This window comes from Pipistrellus hanaki (genome assembly GCF_964339955.1).
Source record: "Pipistrellus hanaki genome assembly, chromosome: 15".
Lineage (NCBI taxonomy): Eukaryota > Metazoa > Chordata > Mammalia > Chiroptera > Vespertilionidae > Pipistrellus > Pipistrellus hanaki.
The window spans coordinates 23698214-23721199 of NC_140517.1; the positions used below are offsets into that span (position 1 = coordinate 23698214).

At 48.1% G+C, this 22986-nt stretch overlaps 1 protein-coding gene across 1 annotated transcript in view; it reads right to left on the bottom strand.

Moving 5' to 3' along the window:
- The window catches only part of COTL1 (coactosin like F-actin binding protein 1), a 39448-nt gene extending 30002 nt beyond the window's left edge, over window positions 1–9446 (bottom strand). Inside the window, exons 1-2 of the mRNA XM_084905617.1 lie at window positions 9114–9446; window positions 8760–8842 (exon numbers count right to left, since the gene is read on the bottom strand). Of these exons, the coding sequence (XP_084761743.1) occupies window positions 8760–8842; window positions 9114–9190 (160 nt within the window). The 5' untranslated portion in view covers window positions 9191–9446. The remainder of the gene's footprint in view (window positions 1–8759; window positions 8843–9113) is intronic.
- Between the last annotated feature and the right edge of the window lie 13540 nt (window positions 9447–22986).

Here is a 22986-nt window from a genome sequence, read left to right on the forward strand (position 1 = left end):
TGCATATTCCAAAGCCCACCCCTCCTGGGATGACCTGGAAGTCACTACAAGAAACTTGCTTCTTAAGACAGCATTGGTCCCATCAAGCACCAGAAGCCATTTTGCCTAACAGCATCCCGCCGTAAGGGCCGTCCATGTCACGTCTAAGCATGTGGGCCTTACGGGCAAAAATTACAAACGGTCCTTAAGGGGTGAGGAGCTGATGCAGCCTGGTGCATAGTTTATTTAGAAAGCACCTCTGGCCTGGATTGCACAGGGAAAGTGCCCAACTTAGTGTCCATACTGAGAGCTAGACACACAACAGACACTCAACAAACGTCCTGGAAAAGGGAACACCACGAACAAGGGTGGAGCCCCAGGAAACACCTACACTTGGGGGGCAGCAGGGGAAAGGAGAACCGGCAGGCGGAAGTGAGAACAGAAATGAGAGACACAGAGGGAGCGTGTAGGGAGCACTGCAGGGCAGAAACAAAGGGAAGGAAATGATATCTAAAGGTCACTGATAAATGCTTAAGGAGGGTAAAGTGGAGTAAAGATAAAGAAGCGGCCACTAAATTTGGCAACCGGAAGATAACCAAAGACCTATGCATGGGGTTCCACACTCTGGGTGTCAGGGTCCGTCAGAATATAATGCGATAAAGAAAGGAAGGGAGGCAAGTAGGTGGACATAATATCTAAACGACCCACAAGCAATTTTCCAAAAAGTTTGTTAACTCCTAAAGAACTTCAAGGATCAAACAATTCAATTTCAATTAATTGAACACTTTTTCTGAACAAGGGACACCTACTAACCAGGAAGATAGACATCTAGCAACCTTCCTCATGGGACATGTGGCCACAAACTCAGCAGCAAGCACAGACATCACCAAGAGGCAACCTAAAGGAGAGCTGCCGTCGCCCATGCACTCGATGACACAAACCTCACCGTGTGGCTCTGGACCTCCGGTAACAGGTGTGTGGGGAGAGGAGGCATGGAGACCGAAGGTTGCAGAACACTCCGAAGGCAACGGCTTCTAGCCCTCTGGAGTTCTACTGAGAAATCATAACCCAACATTGTTCCTGGAACAAAGCCAGTGCTCGGTGAATGTCTGTTAAATGCTTACCTGACAGGCAGTTTAGCAGTTTACAATGTCCAAAGCACTGCCAGACATTTAAAGCTTCCTTTGACTGCATATTCCCTTAGACTCACAAGACAATTTCTCCTTGTTGTATTCAGAGGTAAGCCCAATTTTTCTCCCCTACTGTGAAATCTCATTGCAGTGGCCCCCTACACCCATTACAACAGTGCCCCTGAATAAAGTCTGCCTTGCCACTCTTTAACAAGTGCCAGGATGAATAGGTTTTTTCGTTAACAGTAAACACATCCCCATTTCCTTAGGAATCATCCCAGTGCCACTCTCAGTACCACGAAAGGCTGGCCCCCTGCTAGAGGGGAATTGACCAGGCCCACGTTAATGCACTTTGTCACTCTTCCTGCTGTAGAATCACCAGAGGAGGGGCTGTGAGAGAGAGGAACATGCACAGTCAAGGAGGGCCTCTTTCAACTCCTTCCTTTTTTTTTTTTTTTCTTAATCCTCACAGAGGGTGTTTTTTCATTGCTTTTAGATAGAGTTGAAAGGAGAGAGGGAGGGAGGGAAGGAGAGAGAGGGAGGAATACGAAGGAGAGAAAAAGAGAAACGGGGGAGGAAGGATGGAAGAAGAAAGAGAGGGAGGAAGTGGGGGGGGAGAGAGAGAGAGAGAGAGAGAGAGAGAGAGAGAGAGAGAGAGAGAGAGAGAAAGAGAGAAAGAGAGAGAGAGATGGAGAGAGAGGGAGAGAGAGAGAATCATCAACCTGAGAGAGACACATTGATTGGTTGCCTCCTGCATAAGCCCTGGTCAGGGCCAGGGATCAAACCTGCAACCCAGATACGTGTCCTTGACCAGAATCAAACCTACAACTCTTCGATAGGCAGGCCAGGGCTTTCCATCCCTTTCTTAAACATCTATGTCAAGTGACCAAGTAACTTCTCCTGATATGACTGCCACGATGGGGTCTCACTACCTCCAGTGACAGCCATCCTAACTTGAGGACAGTTCTTCTTCACACAAACCCAAAAATCATCCCTGAAATTCCTACTACTTGGTCCTCCAACCTCCACATGGGGTTGAAGAAGTTCCTATCTTCCAAATGACAGTTCTGCAGACATCTGAAGACAACGTTCATGTCCCTGAGGTGTCCCTTCTCCAGGCTGAATATGCCCAATTTCCTCCATCAATTCTCACATGAGAGGTTTTGAATTCCTTACCCAACCTGGATTCTCCTCTCTTGGCCTGTTATGACCTGTCTACCCTGGGGACTATGGCCAGGACATTTTTAGATGGAAATGATAAAGAACTCAGCCAAGGTGACTTAAGGAAAAAATTCAATTGGCTCAAAAAATAATCCAAATGGCTGGATCCAAGAGTTTAAGCCACGTCATGTGGTCTCCACTCCCTATCTCTGGCTCTGTTCCTGAGGTTCTCTCACCAGCAAGTGCCAAGCTTTTATTATGCTTACACGTCTTAACCCCAGAGAAAGACAAAGGGATTATTTCCCAACAACTCTATCCAAAGCCTCAAAGGTGAATCTGATTGGCTTGACTTGAGTCACGTGGGCCCAACCCTGACCCAATTAATTAACAGATGGGATAGCTTACTCTGATGTACCCTCCCTGGGGGAGGGGGAGGGCGGAGTCAGCCACACTGAAACTACATAGGCTAAGCAGTATTATTGCAAATAGGAGGGAGAAGTTCCGCCAAAGAATGGAATGCTGAGCAGACAAAAACATAAAACCCTACATCTCTCTATGAGTGACATTTTAAGCTGAACACTCTAGGCTTACCAGAGCATCATGGGAATATCATCTATACCCAGCCAACATCACAGTGCATCTAACTCACCTGCTTCATATCACATGACTGGCAAGTATTGGAACCAAATCAAGCTTCATGCTGGCATTGCACCCTATGAATGCACCTTTTCTGGTAACCACACCACACGTCGAGTTTATTTCAACTTGTTCATTAATGTACAACACCTTCTAACAAGGTGCTATATTAGCCACATTCACTGAGCACTGACTCGAGAGCAAGCATTGCCCTGCAAGTTTTATATGTATCATGTCAATTTATCCTTACAATATCTCTGGACGTTATGCGCAATCATCATCCCCGTCTTACAGATGCAGAAACAGAGAATCTGGGAGATTTGCCTAGGGTCACACAGCAAGGGTACAAGCCAAGGCAAGACACACTAGCTCCACCATTAATGCTTATAACCAATCGGCTCTAAAATTTGCACCAACAGAAAACTGGATTCATTCCCAGATGCCTGGATTCTTTCCAAAATAAAACTGCTTACAACTGAGTACTCTGAGGTCCATCCATAAAGGAATGATTAAACAAGGTTACATTTATATGAGGGGACATTATGCAGCCACTTTAAAGGCAGGGCAATGACAGGGCAATCAGCGTCATGAGGGCAGGGACCTTCTTTGCTTCTATCTTTATTCTCGGGACCCTACAGAATAGCTGGTCATGTCCACTGGAGGGAGGGAGATAGAAATGGAGGGGAAAAGTAGGAAGGATACAATGAATAAAGGAATCAACAAATGAATGAATTTCTGCATAATAATTATATCTGATTTTTATTCTCTTCTTTTTTCTTACTCATGGTTTCTGAATATTCTACAAGAAACGGGTATTACAACTTGGCTGGCATGGCTCAGTGGTTGAGCATCAACCTATGAACCAGGAGGTCATGGTTCAATTCCTGGTCAGGGCACATGCCCAGGTTGTGGGCTCGATCCTCAGTGTGAGGTATGCAGGAGGCAGCCAATCAATGATTCTTTCTCATCATTGATGTTTCTGTCTCTCTTTCCCTCTCCCTTCCTCTCTGAAATCAATAAAAATATATTTTAAAAAAACAAACAGATATAACATGTCAGGTAGGAAAACAGAACGAGATTTCATAGAGAGCCCATGCCACTGCCTCATCACATGTACTGGTAGGTGATCCATAAGCCCTTTCTGATTTGAACAGAGAAGTTGCGTCCAGTCAGTATGAAAAATGGCTCCTTTCCTGTGACCTCTGTCAGCGGAGCCCTGGCTTCTCCTGGTTCGGTGGCTCTGTCAGGGGAACCAGAGACCACCCAGCAGCTCAGACCTCCCACCTTTCTGGTGCTCTCAGACCAATTACACTACATCAACACTGACCACATTCCACCAGTAAGAGAACCATAGTAATAGCGTTTATGGAGCACTTACTATGTTCTAGGTACCACAGACTTCCCTCTTTACTCCTCCTAATGACCACATGATAGCAGAAGAATGACCAGGTGGCTACCTCACCTGCTCCAGCTCACATGACTGGCAAGGATTGGAACCCAGACTGTCCAGTGCAGCCAAAACTTCTGGTGACAGTGCTAACCATCTCTTACCATGCTGCACATGAAACTTGGGTCAAAGGTCTAATGTGTGTCCACATAGAGCCTGATGCCTACTGCATGCCAGCCTAGCGCCAAGCACCTACTGTGAGCTAACCCGGGATTAAGGGCTTACTGTGAGCTGAGCTGGAGCATGCAGAGCAGAAAGCACAATGTCATCATAAGTGCTATAAAAGTGAAAACGGTGATATAAAGTAACATTAACGATAGCCAATGTGCAGTGGGGGCCTGTGCTCTCATTTTAGACATAATACTTGTGGCCTTCCCAGTCACTCTCAGAAAGAGGGACTATCAGGATCCCCATTTTACAGACCAGAAAACTGAGGCACAGAGTAAAGGATGTCCTTGTCCACGGACACACAGCAAGTGAGAGGCAGAGTTGGGATGTGAATCTAGAGCGTTTCTGATTCCCAGGTGTCCTGGCTGATGAAATAAAGGGCCAGCAGTAGGCTGGGTGGGTGGCTGAATCCTAGATGGGCTGAGGACTAACAGGGGAATTCCACCGGGAGGGAATCTCCAAAATCAAAGTCCTGAAGACCGCGAGTGTTCGTGTGGACTGCAGGTGCACACAGAAGGGCATGGGGAGCTGCTGGGCAGGAGATGGGGTGGAGACAAGCTGATTGGAATGCCAATTAGACAGCCTGTGCTTTTATCAATGGGCAGAGGGGAGTCACAGAAGGTTAATGAGCAGAGTTAATCTAGCAATTGGGGGATGGGGGGGGTGTAGAATGAATGTAAGACAAGAAAGAGCAAGGGCTGAGACTCTTGCAAAGAACGGTGAGGGTAAGGGGCACGGGACTTGTTTTTGGTTTGCCCCTCTTCTAGAGTCAGTATGCACTCACAACCCCCACACTCTTCCCTTAGGAAGCCACCCTCCCGAACTCTGTCTCCTGGTTTGTGTGTTGGGTACGGCTGCCCTCACCCACTCCAGGGGTGGGCATTGACCCAGGTGGAGGCAGCCAGTTCCAGGGATCGGTTCAGGATGGGCACATGGACCAGCCAGGCTAAGGAGAGTTTGGAGACTTCCGAAATCATTGGCAAAGGGGCTCTCTCCCCCCAGCGGGATAGCTCTATCCATGGCCTGGAAGCTGGGGCAGCTGGCGGCCACCTACCATCACTCAGGGGAGCCTCCTCTCTGGACACAGGAAGGGTGATAGAGGAGGGCGGAGCTGGGAGGAAAGGGGGCTTGAGTGTGGGCACCCCCACCTGAAGTAGCACTTCCCCAGACTTGCTACAGACCAATTTTTTTTATTTTTTATTTTTGCTTAAGCCAATCTCCACAGGGCTTCTCTCATTGCGCCTGAAAGACTTCTGGCCACGCACAGACTGAAGCATGAGGCGGAAGCAAGAGTGGAGATGGTGAACAGTGAGTGAAGGAGGAGGGGCGGGTGTGTCCACACACCAGAAGACCCAGTGCAGGGCCCCAGAGGGTCCAAACCCTGCCAGCAGAAAGAAACAGGAGAGAAGGGCGCAGAACTTTCCAGAAAACAGCTGCCGTGGACAAGGAGGCCAGGTTCGAGGGCCGAGGAGAGATGAGAGAGCGGGAGGCTGGATAGGCGGATTCCATTCTGGAAAATGCTATGGAAGGGCAGGAGAAGGAAGATAGTAGCCAGAGAGGCAAGAGAGAGAAGGAGGGTGTTTCAGAGAAATAACGACTCCGGAGGGACTGTCAGAGAGGAAAGAGAGCCCAGGAGGAAGCCCACACTCCCCTCCCTAAAGCCCCAGAGTGACAGAGGCGGAGACCAGGTGCGCTTTGCAGCCTTCCCAGGCCTCTGTGCACCTTGTGAGATGTTTGCAAACAGGAAGCCTGTCCTACAGGGACCCTCAGGCCTGTCAGGACACCTGGCTGGGAATTAGGACCACAAAGTGCCCTCCCTGCATCCTGCAAAGGGTGAGCGTGTGTTCTGTAACTGCAATCAACCCTACAACCTCCCATCAGAACCTGCTGGGCCACTCACTGAAGAAGCCTCAAAGCTTGGAGAGGAGAACCTAGACCACTTCCTTAGAGTGAAGAAACCCAGAGCATGGGCCTTGGAGCCCGTTTAGCTGTGTGATCTCAAGCAAGTCACTTAACCTCTCTGGGCTTTATGTACCCATCTGCGGCAGGAGAACAATCTCAGAACAAAGACAAGGCACACCAAGTGCAGGGACTGATGTATAAAGTTGCTGGTTGGCGTTCCAATCCTTTGGACCCTGGGTTAGGAGGACAGAGCAGTGGGAAGGAATAAGCTTCTGAGAGAGGAGCAAGAGCAGACACAGCAACCCATAACGCGCTTTTCCATTTGTCCAACAGATGGACAGGGAAGGAAGGCAGACGTCCAGCCCAAGCAGACGGGAGCTCTCGGATCCCGTGGTCCATTCATAAGATCAACAAGCTGCAGGGAAAGCATTTTTAGCTCCCCCGCCAGACACTCCCCACTCCCAGGCCTGTGCTTGGGGGAAGGGTCAGAGCAGAAAAACCCACAAAGCCCAAGGGAGGAAGGAAGTGTTCTCTGACCGGAGCAAGTCCTTCCAGCTTTGCAGGCCCGAGGGCCCGGAGCATGTGTTAGGAATCTATGGACCGGATGGTCTGTCTGCCCCAGGTCATCTTCTCCGACTTGGTGGAGAGAACAATAGCTTCAGAGGGGGAACCGTCTGATGGGGGGTTGGGGGTCGTGATGGATGGCCAGCAGGAGGAAAGAAGCTGCTCATTGACTGACCCCAAGTTCAGGACGGAGGGAAGCTGGCCTGTGAGACAGAAGTCTCAGAGCCGGCAAGGCAAAAAAATACTGCTGAGTCTCCTCGTTGGGCACCAAATCGGGAGAAAAGTCAAGCGTTTGCACTTATTCTACTTGCAAAAGCATCCGCCACTGTGGTGGAAGGATGGAAGTGGTGGAGACAGAGCTTCTGAGCCCAGATCCTGACCCCACTCACTCTCTAGAAGAGGCCCTGTGCGCCTTAGGAAACCTGAATTGTTGTAGCATTTTATGCACCCAGTATTTCAAACCAATCCTTTACAAAAGCAACGAGTAACTATCCAGAGGCAGCTCTCAGGGAGACATTTTCTTTGGGAAAATATTTTTTTTAAAAAGCACAGACCCTAGTAGTTCGCAGCCCAAGGCACACACTTCAAAAATACTATCTTAAATAGACTAAATATCATTTGATGAAGGGAAGAAGCAGTCCCGTGATGCTTCTCACAGTTTGTGCATTTCTTTCACAAATGACCAGGCAGTGTGCATGGGCGCGGTCCTGAGCACGTGGCACCCACTGACTCGCTTATACTCCCAACAGCCCCCCAAGATTACAGGTGAGGAAACCAAGGCCCTGGGAGGTTAATTTGCCCCAAACCTTACTGCTAAGTAGTGGCCACTTGGGGATTCAAACCCACCCACCAGGCTGACTGGGAGACTCCGCCCTAACCTTCAGGCTGCACGCTCTTTGTCTGAATGTATCTGTTTTCAAGCTAGAGGCAGACACGGGAGCCCACTCTCAACTCAGCTACAAAGAGTCCTGGCACCAGTAATGCGGCGCCTCTGCCTCCATTGAGGGTTTCTGGTCCTACACGACAGGCTTTTAATGATCTAACACACTGGGGACGTGCACTAAGTTTAAACATCGCATTTTGCTTAACGATTGCTGACATCTGTGCACCCACGGTAACCACCGCTCCCCAGATTGAAATACAGGACCTTCCCACCCTCATCACGGCATCCCTGTGAGCGGCGATCTCAAGCCGTCCCCAAATGTAGCCAGGACTCTGACTTCTCATACCACAGATGAGCATTGCCTCTTCAACAACTGAGTCATAGGGGGCTTTCTGTCTGGCTCCGTGTTCTTCCAGTAAAAATTAAAAAAAAAATACACACATAAATAGCCCGCACACCGACACTGAATGTGGCTGAAAGGATGGTGCAGTGGAGAGTTTGTTTCTCGCTCAGTGAGCTCCAGGGCTGTCTTTATTTTGGCTCACTGACCCATCAAAGGGGAAGATGAGAGAGAGAGGGCTGAACACTGGCATTGGGACCCCAGGGAGTTGGCTGTGGAAAACCAGTGATCCGCAGGGAGCAAAGGAACTGTGCGGGCTGGAGAGGGTACTGCGGCGCCCAGGAAGCCAGGTCACCTCCGGTTGCTCTGAATGGCCAGAGGGGAGAAGGCTCTTGAAGGTTCTAAAACGCTCAAACCTGGTTCCTCCAGCGCCGGGAGGCACCCGAGGTGGCCACAGGCTCTCCCAGGTTGGCCTCTGCCTTTCCTTCCCAGCCATCGATACAATTTCCCAAAAGATCAGTAATTGCCCCCAAAAGGCGCGTCTCCTACCTGTGCACTGTTGGATGAAGTCCTGATATTCCGCTCCCTGCTCGCCGGGGACGATAGTGGAGCCGTCATATTTAAAAGTCACCCTTTGGATTGGGAGAAGAAAAAACACACACATACACGTCAGCGTTGGAAGCCGCACGGTGCCTGCCGGGCTTCCCGCAGGACCATCTACAAGATGCTCAGGCTGGGGGGAAGCCAGCGCCGGCTCTCCACGCCGTCCCGGGCTAAGGCTGCGGAAGGCGGCACAGGATGACCCTCACTCCGTCCCATCATCTGGAAGACGGCTCCGTGCACCAGGCCCACCGCGAGCGAGCTCGGGGAGCGGGGCCTGCCGAGCAATGGAAAGCTCCTCACCAGATGACGGCCGAGCCGTCGTCGCGCACCAGGTTGTACGCCTCCCGGCAAGCCTCTTTGTCGATCTTGGTGGCCATCACTGCGGAGCCGCAGGGCGGGGGGAACACTCTGCCCAGAGAGACCGCGCGCGTCCCGGCCCGGCTTCAGGGATCGGGGCGGAACTGGGATGCGCAGGAAGCTGGCGAGAGACCGCGGCGGGGGGCGGCGGGCGGCGGCGGCGGCGGCGGCGGCGGCGGCAATAGCAACGCGGAGGGGCGAGCTCCGAACTCCCAGCGCCTCGGCGGGTGCAAATGCAACCAGGAGCGCGCCTGGACTCAGGCCGCGCCGCCCCGCCCCCCCGGCCGCCCCGCCCAGGTCCCCTGCGACCATTGGCGGCCCAGGCCGCTGCGGCCACGCCTCCTATATTCATTGGCCGTTGGGCCTCTGGGGCGGGGCATCGTTACTCCTTGGCAACCAATCTCAGCTCGGGCGGGTTGCGCAACTCCTCAGTGGGGGCTGAAGAAGGGGCTTTTTTCCTCCTCTCCGACCTCCTCCTTTTCTCTTTCTTTCCTTCTTTCTCATTCCCTCTCCTCTTATTCCCTCCCCCTCCTCTCCTCTTCCCCCTACCTATTCCCTCCCTCTTCTCTTTACAACCTCCTCCTCTCCCCTCCTTTCCACTCTTTATCCCCACCCCCAGCTTTCTTCCTCCTCCTCCACCTCTATTCCTCCTCCCCTCCCTTCCCTTCGACTTCCCTCCTCTTCCTTCCCCAACTTTGCACCTCCCTCTTCCTTATTCTCGCCCCCACTTTTCCTTCCCCCCCCCCCTTTCCCGCCCCCTTTCCCGCCCCCAGCTGCCGAGCTCCACAACGCCACAGGGGACCTCTTAGTGGATGACTTAATGCATCAAACCAAAGGAGACAGCCCCACCCCCACCCCAAAGTTTGGCTCCGAGGTTTCTAGGTGGGGAGGAATTGGAAGGAATTAAGCATTTTAAATAGGAGGCGATAGAAAGTGGACTGCTTCCAAAACTGTTGGTGGGATCACTGTTTACTTTGTGTTCTGGTTATTTGCATTCAGGTCTTATCTCCCCCTTTGGGTTTCTCAGAGTACAAGAGCTGACTCATTCATTCTGTCTTCCTCATTTCCTCATCCAGTCATTCCCACAAAGACCAGTTACACTCAAGGCAGGTAAAAGGGCTGGAGACTCTGGAGACCAGTCTGTCCCATTGCACCCAGCCCTGTCACTTTCTAACTGGATCTTTGGGCAAGCCTCAAAAACTCTGAGATTACTTTCCTGGAATCCTATATAACAAAGCGCTAATGTGCTTGTTAAACCAAACAGTGGAACAACTGTCCGGACGACCTTCTGAACGAAGCAGGGGTAGGGCCTTTCGAGGAAGGTGGGGCTGCGAAGACTGAGCCCCTTGCACGAATTTCGTGCATTGGATCTCTAGTAGAATAATACAAGCACTACACATTGTAGGTTTATTTATCGTTAATTGAAATTATATGTTCAAACAAATATATTAGCTATTCAATAAAAGGTCGTTCCCAAAAGGTCAGGGAATAATAAAATTCTCAGTGGCATTCAACAATAATAATAAATCAATAAAGCAATGAATGGTTTTGCTGCTTTTCTGGGCCTAGACCTGAAATACATCTGAGGCTTAGATGTTATCTTTAGGGGGGAAAAGTGGGGGGGATCTAAACCGTCTGACCAGAGAGATGAAAGGTCAGGGGTCCAAACTGCATAACTGGTGAAATGCTAGGGGAGGATAGGTTACCGGCTGGTTCTGAACCTGCCCGAGGCGGTCTGCCGGCTGCTGGGCCCCCCATGGAGAGGCCGGCTGAAGGCAAAGTCAGTCCAACTCCTGTTCAGGACCCCAGTGGGTGAATGGGGCCACATTTCCAGGAAAGTAGGAAAAGATGTTGCTGTTTGTGAGGGAGGACCAAACACTCTTCCACCCTCAAGGTTCCTCTGGCTGACCTAGTAATCAGATGAGCATCGGACAGCTTAGCAAGAGAAAATAACCAAATGTAATACATACTAGTACCTAAGCATGGGAACCCTACATACATGAGAGGTTCAGAGACAGAAAAGGAATCCTGGGTATGTAAGACATTCTGAGCTGGGAATGAGGTAAGAGGCTTCAAAGGATTATTGCAGGATGAGAAGAAGAGCAGATGCCTGACGAATAGAGTTTGTCCTGCCCTATAGATAGGTCAGAGAGGTCATGTCTGATAATGACTTATTGTGGTCAAAGACCTTAATTCAAGTTCTTCTAGGACAGTGTTTCCCAAACTTCTCTCATGATGAGAATCACCTGGTGGAGTTGTTAAAACACAGATTCCTGAATCCCAACTAAGAAGTGCTAAACTAGAATTTTTGAGAACATATAGGTAAAATTGCATACCTAACTTAGTGCTCTGTATATAAAATCTGTCTTAGAGCACTAGTTAAGTATACAATTTTACCTATATGTTCCCAAAAATTCTAGTTTAGCACTTCTTAGTTGGGATTCAGGAATCTGTGTTTTAACAACTCCACCAGGTGATTCTCATCATGAGAGAAGTTTGGGAAACACTGTTCTAGGACCTGCAAACTCATTAGTCAACAGAGCCAAATATCAACATTACAGCAATTGAAATTTCTTTTGAGAGCCAATTTTTTTTAAACTTAAACTTTTTCTAACACCACTTCTTCAAAATAGACTCTCTCAGACCATGGTGTTTTGTAGAAGAGCCACACTCAAGGGGCCAAAGAGCCTCATGTGGCTCGCGAGCAACAATTTGCTGACCACGGTTCTAGGTAGTTAAGGGATGGGTAGGAGTTTTTCTTGAACCCGAGGCTACAATTGCCTTCAGCTCAAAATAATCTGCACACCACAGAGGCCTATCTTGGGGTGACTTGTTCTGAACCCCTACTCTATAAACAAAAAGACAACAAAAATTCCAATTGGATGCCACCCAAAGCAGTTCCTACCTTACTCCCTGATAAAGGTAATTGAACAATTGGCCACTGGAAAGAAAAACAAAAATGGATCTGTACATCACACCAGCGATCCTGGTAAATTCCAAATGGATCAAAAATTTAAGTGCAAATAATTGAAACCAGAAAGTTGCAGAAGGAAACAAGGAGAGCTCCCATTGTAAGTCTGGAATGGGAAAACTCTAAGCATTGTTAGGTAGGAAGTTAGACTTAAGCCGCTGGGGTGGGACCTGCCCTGGGGTCCTGAACAGGAGTTGGACCGACTTTGCCTTCAGACAGCCTCTCCATGGATGGCCCAGCAGCCAGCAGACCACCGGCGGGCAGGTTCAGAACCAGCCGGTAACCTATCCTCCCCTAGCATTTCACCAGTTATGCAGTTTGGACCCCTGACCTTTCATATATCTGGTCAGGTGGTTTAGATCCCTCCCCAACCCCCCACACTTTTCCTCCCTAGAGATAACATCTAAGCCTCAGTTGTATTTCAGGTCTAGGCCCAGAAAAGCAGCAAAACCAGACCAGTGACTCTGTGGTTGCCTCAGGACCAGCTACATTGACTAATGACCCTCTGCCCTGGCACCGGCTAATCAGTGGAGACCAGGCCCTGATAGAGCACACCTGGAAAGCTGGTGGATAGTCTATTGAGGCCCTCCCCTGAGACGTCCCCTAAGATTTCCACCTGTAAGAGAGATATAAATACTTGGACAAAAGACCCAGCGTGAGCTCTCCCTCCAAGGAGCATGCCATGCCATTCCCCCACAGGCATGTCCCCCAACCTCTCAGGGACCCCATGAGACTTGCAACCAGGGGAGCAATGGGCAGCGGCAGCTCGTCCTGAGCTAACCCCCTGTCTCCAAGGCCCCTTTTCTCTGACTGCCCAGGGAGTGAAAGCAGCCCAGCCATTGTCTCTCTAGAGTGGCAGCTCCTCTTTGCAGTGTATTTTCAGTAAACCCGACTTCGTTTTACTTTCATTTTCATTGACCTTAAAATATTTTCTGCTTTGAGGAACCAAGATCCCAGCCAGTAACACCATGACCAAAATTCAGGAGTTATAACAAAAGGTGGATATATTCAAATATTTAAAAAGTCTTGCCCTAGCCCATGTGACTCAGCTGGTTGGATGTTATCCCATACACTGAAAGGTTATAGGTTTGATTCCCAATCAGAGCATCTACCTAAGTTGTGGGTTCAATCCTAGTCAGGGTGAGTATGGGAGGCAACCAATTGATATTTCTCTATATATATCTCTTGCTCTCTCAAAGCAAAAACGTATCCTCAGGTGAGAATAAAAAAATAAATGTCTTCTTCAAAGGAAAAAAAAACATATTACTTCATGTGTAAAGTGTAAAAGCAAAATGACGCTCAGTATCAACCCCTAATAACAGAAATGCAAATTAAAGCAGGACTGAGAGTTAGCAAGTTAGCAAAAATCACAAAATATATTCAATGTTATGCACCGAGCTTTATTTCTAGGAATAACCAAATGCCCATCAGTAGGGGAGCTGGATAAATGGAAAATGATGCAAGTATGCCTTTAAAAACTATGAGAGAGAAAGGAGAGAGAGAGAGAGAGAGAGAGAGAGAGAGAGAGAGAGAGAGAGAGAGAGAGAGAAAGAGAGAGAGAGAGAGAGAGAGAGAGAGAGAGAGCCCTCGCTATGTATTGATACAGAACTTTCTACAAGATACAGCATGAACAAAGGAAAGCAAGGTACAGAACAGTATATGGAGAACACCTCCTGTTGTCACTGCGTTTTGGATAAAGTGGAGGAAAGTGTGCATAGATGTTTACATTTGTTTGCATGTGCATAAAAACCTCTGGAGGAGCATGCAAGAGGAAAATAACAGTTGTACCATGGAGGAGATTAGGAAGAGAAGGGTAGTACAGGGAGAGAGGGGTAGGAGGGAATTTTTACCACATGCTATCTTATTTTATTTTTTAACCATATAAGTGCATTACCTATTGAAAATATTAAACAACAAGCGAAAAATGTGGCCCCATCCTGAATTTGACTCCTAGGTTCAGCATGACTAGAGACCTTGAATGTACTCCACCTGTAACTGCTGTTCTAGTCAGCGTTGCTGTCGCCCTCTGCTGGACTGAAAAAGTAAAGTGTTGGCTTTAGAGAAACCCTGATTTTGTGGACCCTAAAGTCAATTTGCCTAGTTAAGGCAGAAAATAAAGGGCACATCAGAAATAAATACTACGTGTCAATATTTGTTTAGATTGAGATCCACACAATATAAAAAGCAATCTAATGCAATTTGTTTCTTTAGAAAAGAAATGGAAATATTTGACACTATGTGCTGTGTACTGTATTGAGGATTAGGGGAGGGGTATAAATTTATGTGTTCGTTCATTCATTCGTTCATTCATTCATTCATTCATTCATTTCTGGTGCTGGGCCTATTATATGCCCAAGGGGCACACAAACTCAGTTGCCTGTAGGGGGCAGACACGTACTGCAAATGAGCCAAGAATGCAGCCTGTAAGAAAAAATTTTCTGAGCTTAGTGATCCTCTCAGGGGCACTCTCTGGGCGTCAGTTTCTTCTTCAGAACAGACATCTAAAGAGGGCTGCTGGCTCGCAGCTCCGCCCCAGTTGCCATGCAGGAATCTTAGTCTGAACGTGCCAAGCCTTCCAATAGTCTAAGGAGCCCAAACAGTCTGGATCTCTTTTTGAAATCTCTTGATTTTGTTTTCGGTGTTTTTATTTTTGTTTTGTTAATCCTCACTGAGGATTATTCTCCATGGATCTTTTAAAGAGAGTGGAAAGGAGAGGGAAAGACAGAGAGAAATGTTGATGTGAGAGAAAGACATTGATTAGTTGCCTCCTGCACGCAACTGACCAGGGCCTGGGCCCGGGAGGAGCCCGCACCAAGGTATGTGCTCTTGACCAGAACTGAACCCGGGACCCTTTGGTCCACAGGCTGACACTCTATCCAGTGGACCAAACTGACTAGGGCTGAAATCCCTTGATTCTTAAACTTGGTCAGTAAAAGTTGCATATAAAAACTGCCTGCTTGACCCTAGCCCATGAGGCTCAGTTGTTTATAGCATCATCTTGCATACTAAAATATGGCAGGTTCCACCCTCGGTCAAGACAGGAGGCTACAGAGAAACATCTCTATCTCTCTCCCTCTCCTCCTCTCCGCTTCGTCTCTCTAAAAAATAAATCAAATAACATGAAAGTATTTAAAGAGCTGCCTGCTTATAAATTTGAACTAAACATATCCTCTGCCTACCCTCCTGGGGCTTACAGTCTAATGAGGGAGACAATACAATTGTGGACACTATAGGTTGTTAACAACAGAGCCCTCAGTTCAAATAGACTTAAACAATATCAAAGGGAAAGTAACGGCTCAATGACTGCAAAGCCCAGAGCTAAGTGAAATTCGGGCACGTTTTCACCAGGGTTTTGCCTCTGTCTTTCTGTATGTTTCTTTGTTGCCCTCCTGTGTGCATCAGTTTCATCTTCACCCTTCTGCTTGGCACCACCTACCCCAAACTCTGAATGTTTGACTTCCAATTCTGACCTCAAACGTTACCCCTCAGGGAGGTCTTTTCTAGAATCCCAATAGAAAGTAGCCCCCTCTATAAAATCACACAACCTTCTTTGGTTTTCCGTATCGCTCACCACTACCTGAAGCCACCTTTTTGGTTTGTCTCTTTACTCATCCACTGCCTGTCTACTTCCAGAAGAATGGCAGGCCCATGAGAGCAAGAGCAGTGTCCATCCTGCTCACAATTGTATACCTGTCTCCAGCCACAGCACCCGTTCCTGACAGATACACAATGCATGCATGGATGTGGAGTGAGGGAGAGAGAAGGGTCAGGAAGGTGATACTCATATAAGAATAGATATATAGCCGAAACCGGTTTGGCTCAGTGGATAGAGCGTCGGCCTGCAGACTGAAAGGTCCCAGGTTTGATTCCAGTCAAGGGCATGCACCTTAGTTGCGAGCACATCCCCAATGGGGGATGTGCAGGAGGCAGATGGTCGATGTTTCTCTCTCATTGATGTTTCTAGCTCTCTGTCTCTCTCCCTTCCTCTCTGTAAAAAATCAATTATATATATATATATATATATATATATATATTAAAAAAAACTAGCAGCTAGATATTTATTTATTTATTTATTTATTTATATATTTTAAATACATTTTATTGATTTTTTACAGAGATGAAGGGAGAGAGAGGTAGAGAGTTAGAAACATGGTTGAGAGTGAAACATCAATCAGCTGCCTCCTGCGCACCCCCTACTGGGGATGTGCCCGCAACCAAGGTACATGCCCTCGACCGGAATCAAACCCTTCACTCTTCAGGCCGATGCTCTATCCACTGAGCCAAACCGGTTTAAGCAGCAGCTAGATTTTTTTAAATAAATAAATAATAAAATCAATTTTTAAAAAACTTCCGTTTGAATGTTCATAGGTTCATAGTAGTATTATTTATTTACTAGAGGCCTGGTGCATGAATTTGTGTACCAGTGAGGTCCCTCAGCCTGGCCTATGGGGATCGGGCTGAAACTAGTTCTCCGACATCCCCTGAGGGGTTCCAGATTGAGAAAGGGTGCAGGCCAGGCTGAGGGACCCCACTGGTGCATGATCAGGGATGGGGAGGGACCACAAGAGGGCTCCAGGGTGTGTCCAGCCCATCTCACCCAGTCCCAATTGGCTGGACCCCAGCAGCAAGCTAACCTACCAGTGGGAGTGTCTTCCCCCTGGTGGTCAGGGTGTGTCATAGTGACTGGTTGAATAGTTGAATGAACTGTCAGACACTTAGCATATTGGGCTTTTATTATACAGGATAGAGACCCAGTGCACAGAATTTGTGCACTGGTAGGGTCCCTAGTGGCTGCCAGCTGCCAACCAGGGCCTTCCTTCCTTCCCCTGGCTGACCCCAACCCCTCATCAAACTCCTGGTCGAGGGGACAATTTGCACACTATGCTTTTATTATATAGTATAGTAACCAAAAGCGAAAACCTAAAAGTCCATCAGATGATGATGGATAAACAAAATGTGGTCTAGCCATACAATGGAATATTATACTATTCAGCTATAAAAAAGAATGATCTATTATACAAAATTGGTGAATCATGGTAAGTGAAAGAAGCCAGTTGCAAAAGACACATAGTGTAGGATTCCATTTTTATAAAAAGTTCAGATAAGCAAATCCAGAGAAAGATGTTGCCAGGGGCTGCAGGGAGGGCCGAAGGGGAGGTACCTGAGGTGACTATAATGAGTATGGAGTTTCTTTTGGGGATTGATAAAAATGATCTGGAATAAGATAGTGATAACTAGAGGCCCAGTGCATGCAATTGTGCATGGGGTGTGGAGGAGAATCTCTCAGCTCAGCCTGCACCCTCTTACAATCAGGGACCCCTCAAGGGAAGTCCAACTGCCGGTTTAGGCCTGATGGGATTGGACCTAAACCAACAGTCAGACATCCTTTCACAATCAGGGACCACTGGCTCCTAACTACTCACCTACTTGCCTGCCTGATCACCCCTATCTGCTTGCCTGCCTACCTGCCTGCCTGATTGCTGCTAACTGCTTGCCTGAATGCCTGATCACCCCTAACCACTCACCTACTTGCCTAATCACCCCTCAACCACTCTGCCAGCCTGCCTAATTACCCCTAACCACTCACCTGCCTGCCTGATTGCCCCTAACCACCTCTGCCTGCCTAATCACCTAACCACTCGCCTTCCTGCTTGATTGCCCCTAACTGCCTCTGCCTGCCTGCGTAATCATCCCTAACCACTTGCCTGCCAGATCGCCCTTAACCACTCACCTGCCTGCCTGATTGCCCTTAAACACCTCTGCCTCAGCCCCCATCATCGTGACTTAGCTCGGAAGGATGTCCAGAATGACATCTGGAAGGTCTTTTGGCTGTCCAGTCTAATTCACATATTATGCTATTATTATTATAGATGATTGCACAAATTTGTAAAAATATGAAAAATCACTGAATTGTACACTTATAAATGTTTAATGAAATTTTTGAAAAAGAGTGAAGAAAGTCTCCTGTTTGGGAGCCTAAACATCTGAGTGGGTGGGGAAGATTAGTGCAACTTGGGAATGTGGCATTTGAGCTGCTCGTGGGACACCAGTGTGGAGAGGTCCAGCAGACCCGCAGGACAGAGACACTGATCTGGAAGCCATGGCCCATGGGGGTGATCAGGCCAGGAATGTTTGAGATGGCCGAGGAAGAACGCTTAGGTAGAAGAAGAAAGTCTCTGACGTAGGCCCAAGGGTCACCACCACTTACACTTTAAGTCTTAAAGGAAAAGAAGCCTACAAAGTAGACAGAGTTGGACTTTCCAGAAAGGGAAGAGGCAGTGTCTCAGGAAAGGGGGAATGATCAGCACCACACAAACTAGGACCACCCTGTGATGCCAGCCAGGGGACAGAAAGGGGGTGAGCAAGTGGGAGAAGCCCACAGTAAATGCCTAAATCTGCTATGGACCCAGGAAATGGACAATGGACAGACACCAGTGTGTGTGAGTGAGCACCTGAGCAACCTGGCCAGGTGGGCAAGTTACGTAATATATATGGAAGCATGATAATATTCTATACTATCAGTGATAGCAATTCGTGCCATCTACATTATGTAGTAACCCATTATATGGGTTATGTAGTGACCCATTATATAGGCTATAATGGGTTACTAATTTATATAGGTTACCCAGTGTTAGAAACAGCAATGTCTTCCTGTGGATGGTGCTCTGCGTGCCGGACACCATGCTCCGTGCTTTACCGCTAACTGCTGCCTCATTCTCACATCAACCCGGGGAGACACGGCCACTAACCCCTTGGCCTAAATGAGGGAACTGAGAGCCCAGAGGTGAAGCCGCCTCCCTCGGCTGCACAGCTGGAACGTGGCAGAGATGCTATCCGAGTGCAGGCAGCCTGGCCTGGCTCTGAGCCTCCCCGCCAGGAAGCGGCATTTGCAGACGTTTGACCCAGGGGAGCTCAGCTACCTGTGCTCTGAGACAACTAGAAAAACCGCTGCTGGCTTTTGAAGACCATCATTTTCCCATCAGTTTTATTTTATTTTTATTTTTCAGACTTTATTTCTTTCATTGCAAAAACCTTACAGAAACTTCAAGATCCATGTCCCAGTTTCCACATTTTCCTTGGGGCTACAGATTTAAAAGAAAGAGAGAAAGAAACCCCACCTCAGCAGTAATTAGAGATGGGAATAAAACAGAACCCAAACTTGCTGTTCTCAGCAAGGTGGATGTCACCGCGAAGCAGGTGCCTCACGCCGAAGGGATATTTATAGCAAGGGGTATTTATAGAATCACCATTGTCAAATCTCTGAAAAGAGACTCCCAGGAACATTTGAAAAGCGAAGGTGCTGAGCCCCTGGCTGAGGGAGCGGAAGCCAGCGCCCCTGCCCGGGCTGCCTCAGGCGCTGAGTCTCTGGGAGGGAGAAGCCCACTGGGGCTCCAGCTCCGGGCGTCCAGCTGGAAGACCCTGGAAGGGCTAATGTCACCTGCAGTTTTGGCTGCCGGAGAGTAAGGGCAGGTGGTTCCAAGTGTGCCCTCATGGTGATGGATTTGGACAGCAGTTTCTCTGCCACCCCTGTCCCGAGCCTCAGTTTCCCCTTCCGTGGAACAGCTACAATGGTGGGGGCACATGGGAAAGATGCAGGAAAAAGGACATACCCGCAGCCAGTATTTCAGCGCCAGCCCTCAGATCCGGGTGCGATCTTACACGACGTTACTAGAAGTAGCACGCTGCACCAGCTCCCCTGGGAGACACAGACCATGTGATGTACTGAGTCAGGTGCATAAGCAGGGTCAGGTACATTGAAGGCAGGGTGTTGACTGCACCAGGGAGGGGCAAGCTGGGAAGCCCAGCGGGTTGGTGAAGCCCCCAGGAGGTAGCCCCACAAAGTCAGGCTGGAGGGACAGAGCGGGGAGGAGGGGGTACCAGAGTCCTGAGGCTGGGGTCGCCCGGAGGAAGCTGCAGCACAGAGGACATGTGGCTGCGAGAGATTTGCTCAGAGAAGGGTAGATACACCCCAATCTTTTCTTCCCTCCCACCTCCAGTCTCCCACCGATGTCTCCCTTTGGCCAAATCCACTGACGAGGGAGCCTGGGAACTGCAGCCTGTAGGGGGAGCCCCTCCCCAGTCCACCATATCCCACAGTGATTCGGAACAGGGGAGGGCAAGAGGGCTAAGCAGACCTAACAGGCTCCAGCGCAGCAGGAAATAAACAAGGAAAAGCTCCCCCGTGAGCTGGTCAGTCAGACCACACGGTGAGAACGGTGGCCTGAGGTGGCTGTGGTCATCCTTAGAGGAGGACCCTGGGCAACCCAGGGCAGTGTCAGGCCCGGGAGGGGAGCACACACCACAGGGCACTGCTATCCTGCAGGCCAGAAACTTCAGGACCGGCATGAGAATGCCCTCTCCCTTTAGAAGGGACTCTCTCTTGTCGCCTATGATAGTCTCTTATATGAACCTCCACTACCCTCCCGCTGAGAGCAGGTCAAAACCAGTGATAGGCCGACAGAGTTGAAGTCGACATAGAAAAGTTTTTCCCGTCACAGCAAAGGAATCGCGAGCGTTCCTTCTTGACCTGGGGCCTGTTGCTGTTCTGAGCTCTTCCCCCTTTTGGCACGCCACCGAAGTCTCAGGAACAGCGGCTCCTGCACCACCTGTGAATCTTTTCAACTTGCTCTGTAAAAACCCTCTGTCTTATTTCCCCTTAGCAGGTTGTAAATTCTTCACAGACAGGAATGTGTTTGTAGATCTGCCTGACTTTGAGCAAACACAGTATATAGAAATCTTGGTCCTTGGTCTTACTATAAACAAACCAGAAACAAAACAAAAAATCTATCACAGAATTCCTTTAAACAGTCGTTTTCCCTAGGACATCTCAAATATACATTCAGGTTTATAGAAGATTTAAAAAAAATATGTTGTATTGATTTTTCACAGAGAGGAAGAGAGGAATAGAGAGTTAGAAACACCTATGAGAGAGAATCATCGATCAGCTGCCTCTTGCACACCCCCTACTGGGGATGTGCCTGCAACCAAGGTACATGCCCTTGACCGGAATTGAACCTGGGACCTTTCAGGCCGACGCTCTATCCACTGAGCCAAACCGGTTTCGGCTATAGAAAATTTTTTTCTGAGATGTGCATTCATGCTGGAGAAGGGGAACTATTACAGGTCCACAGAGAGGAAGAACTTAATATGGACAATAGGCAAACAAAAAGCCACAATTGTCTGCAGTGTTTGTTAAAGTAAGCATCCCGTTGGCGTTAACTGACCCATAACAGCAGCATGCAGTGGGAAGAGACATACTGTTTAAGTTAATAAACAGAGAATACTCCATTTAACTCAATAAAAACAATGAATTAAATAAATTTGAAAATCTGTTTCGTATTTGGACAGTTAATAGCCAGAGACGGGGGCGGGGCTGGGAATAGCAGAGAAAAAGAGAACCTGAGAGAATAGGAAAAAGAGAGCAGACAGAGAACGTCAGAAAGATGAGGAAGCTTTCTTATCCTACAAAATCAGGACTTCTGTCCACCGGCTAACTGTGACTCTGAGAAGGCAGCTATCACATACTGTAAACCATCCGTACTGTATGTCAGTTGCTTGACCAAACACATATGAGTGTATGTTCTACGGGCACAGCTGGCTGACATAGGCCTGTGTCTCTCTTCTCACACAGGCCACGTGGATAAGCCTCCTGCTTCAATGCTCCGTTTCCTCTTCTTTCCAAAGACTGGAGAACCAGAAGCTGCTTTCAGAGTAACCAAAGCGCAGAATCATTCCCTCCGTCTAGGGCAGTGTTTCCCAACCTTCTCTCATGATGAGAATCACCTGGTGGAGTTGTTAAAACACAGATTCCTGAATCCCAACTAAGAAGTGCTAAACTAGAATTTTTGAGAACATATAGGTAAAATTGCATACCTAACTTAGTGCTCTGTATATAAAATCTGTCTTAGAGCACTAGTTAAGTATACAATTTTACCTATATGTTCCCAAAAATTCTAGTTTAGCACTTCTTAGTTGGGATTCAGGAATCTGTGTTTTAACAACTCCACCAGGTGATTCTCATCATGAGAGAAGGTTGGGAAACACTGGTCTAGGGCTCCCAAGTCCCTTCCACGTAGCCTTCCCCAGTTTCCACAGAGAATTCAATTTCAATTTCCTTAGTCTCGCACGTCAAGTCTTCCTGAGTTTCACCTTAATTTTCATAGAGACAACGTTCCTTTTTACTCTCATGTTTCCACAATTTCTGTATCACCTAATTTAACCAATTAATGACAATAATAACATGACTAACTCTAGATAAGCATATAGACCAACTGGTAAGGAGGAAGTATATTGGGGGAGAGTTCAGCCTGTTAGTGTGTTTCCCAGAGGAAATGCAACAAGTATGTTAATCTTCTAGTGGGTCAATTAAGCGAAAGTTGGTCAAGAGAGCAACTTAAACGATTTGTTTCAAAATTAAAATTTGATTAGCTTACTTTTTTCAGCCATTCGTTTATTCTTTCATTCAATAAATATTCCTTCCCTGATCTCACAATTCTAGACAGAGCTTGCTGCAGGCTGATTGGCCAGATCAGTATTACCGTGCCCACTTTATTGATGAAGAGACTGAGGTTGAGCCATTTGTCCATTTTCCCACACATTGCAAGTAATAGAGCCAGGCCTCAAACCCAGGACTCCTGACTGTAGATCCTCAGGTGCTTTGTACTATGCAGTGCTGTGGGTTCAGGTTTATCTTCCCCTTAGATCAGAAGTTCAGGTTCTCTGTATTGCCAGTATGAGGTAGAAAGCATGCAACTGAAAGCCATTTTGGAAAACAACAGATAAATGGATGGAAAGACGATTTTTCTCAGTAGAGGGCAGAGAGATTTTTCTGCTGAGGGCAGAGAG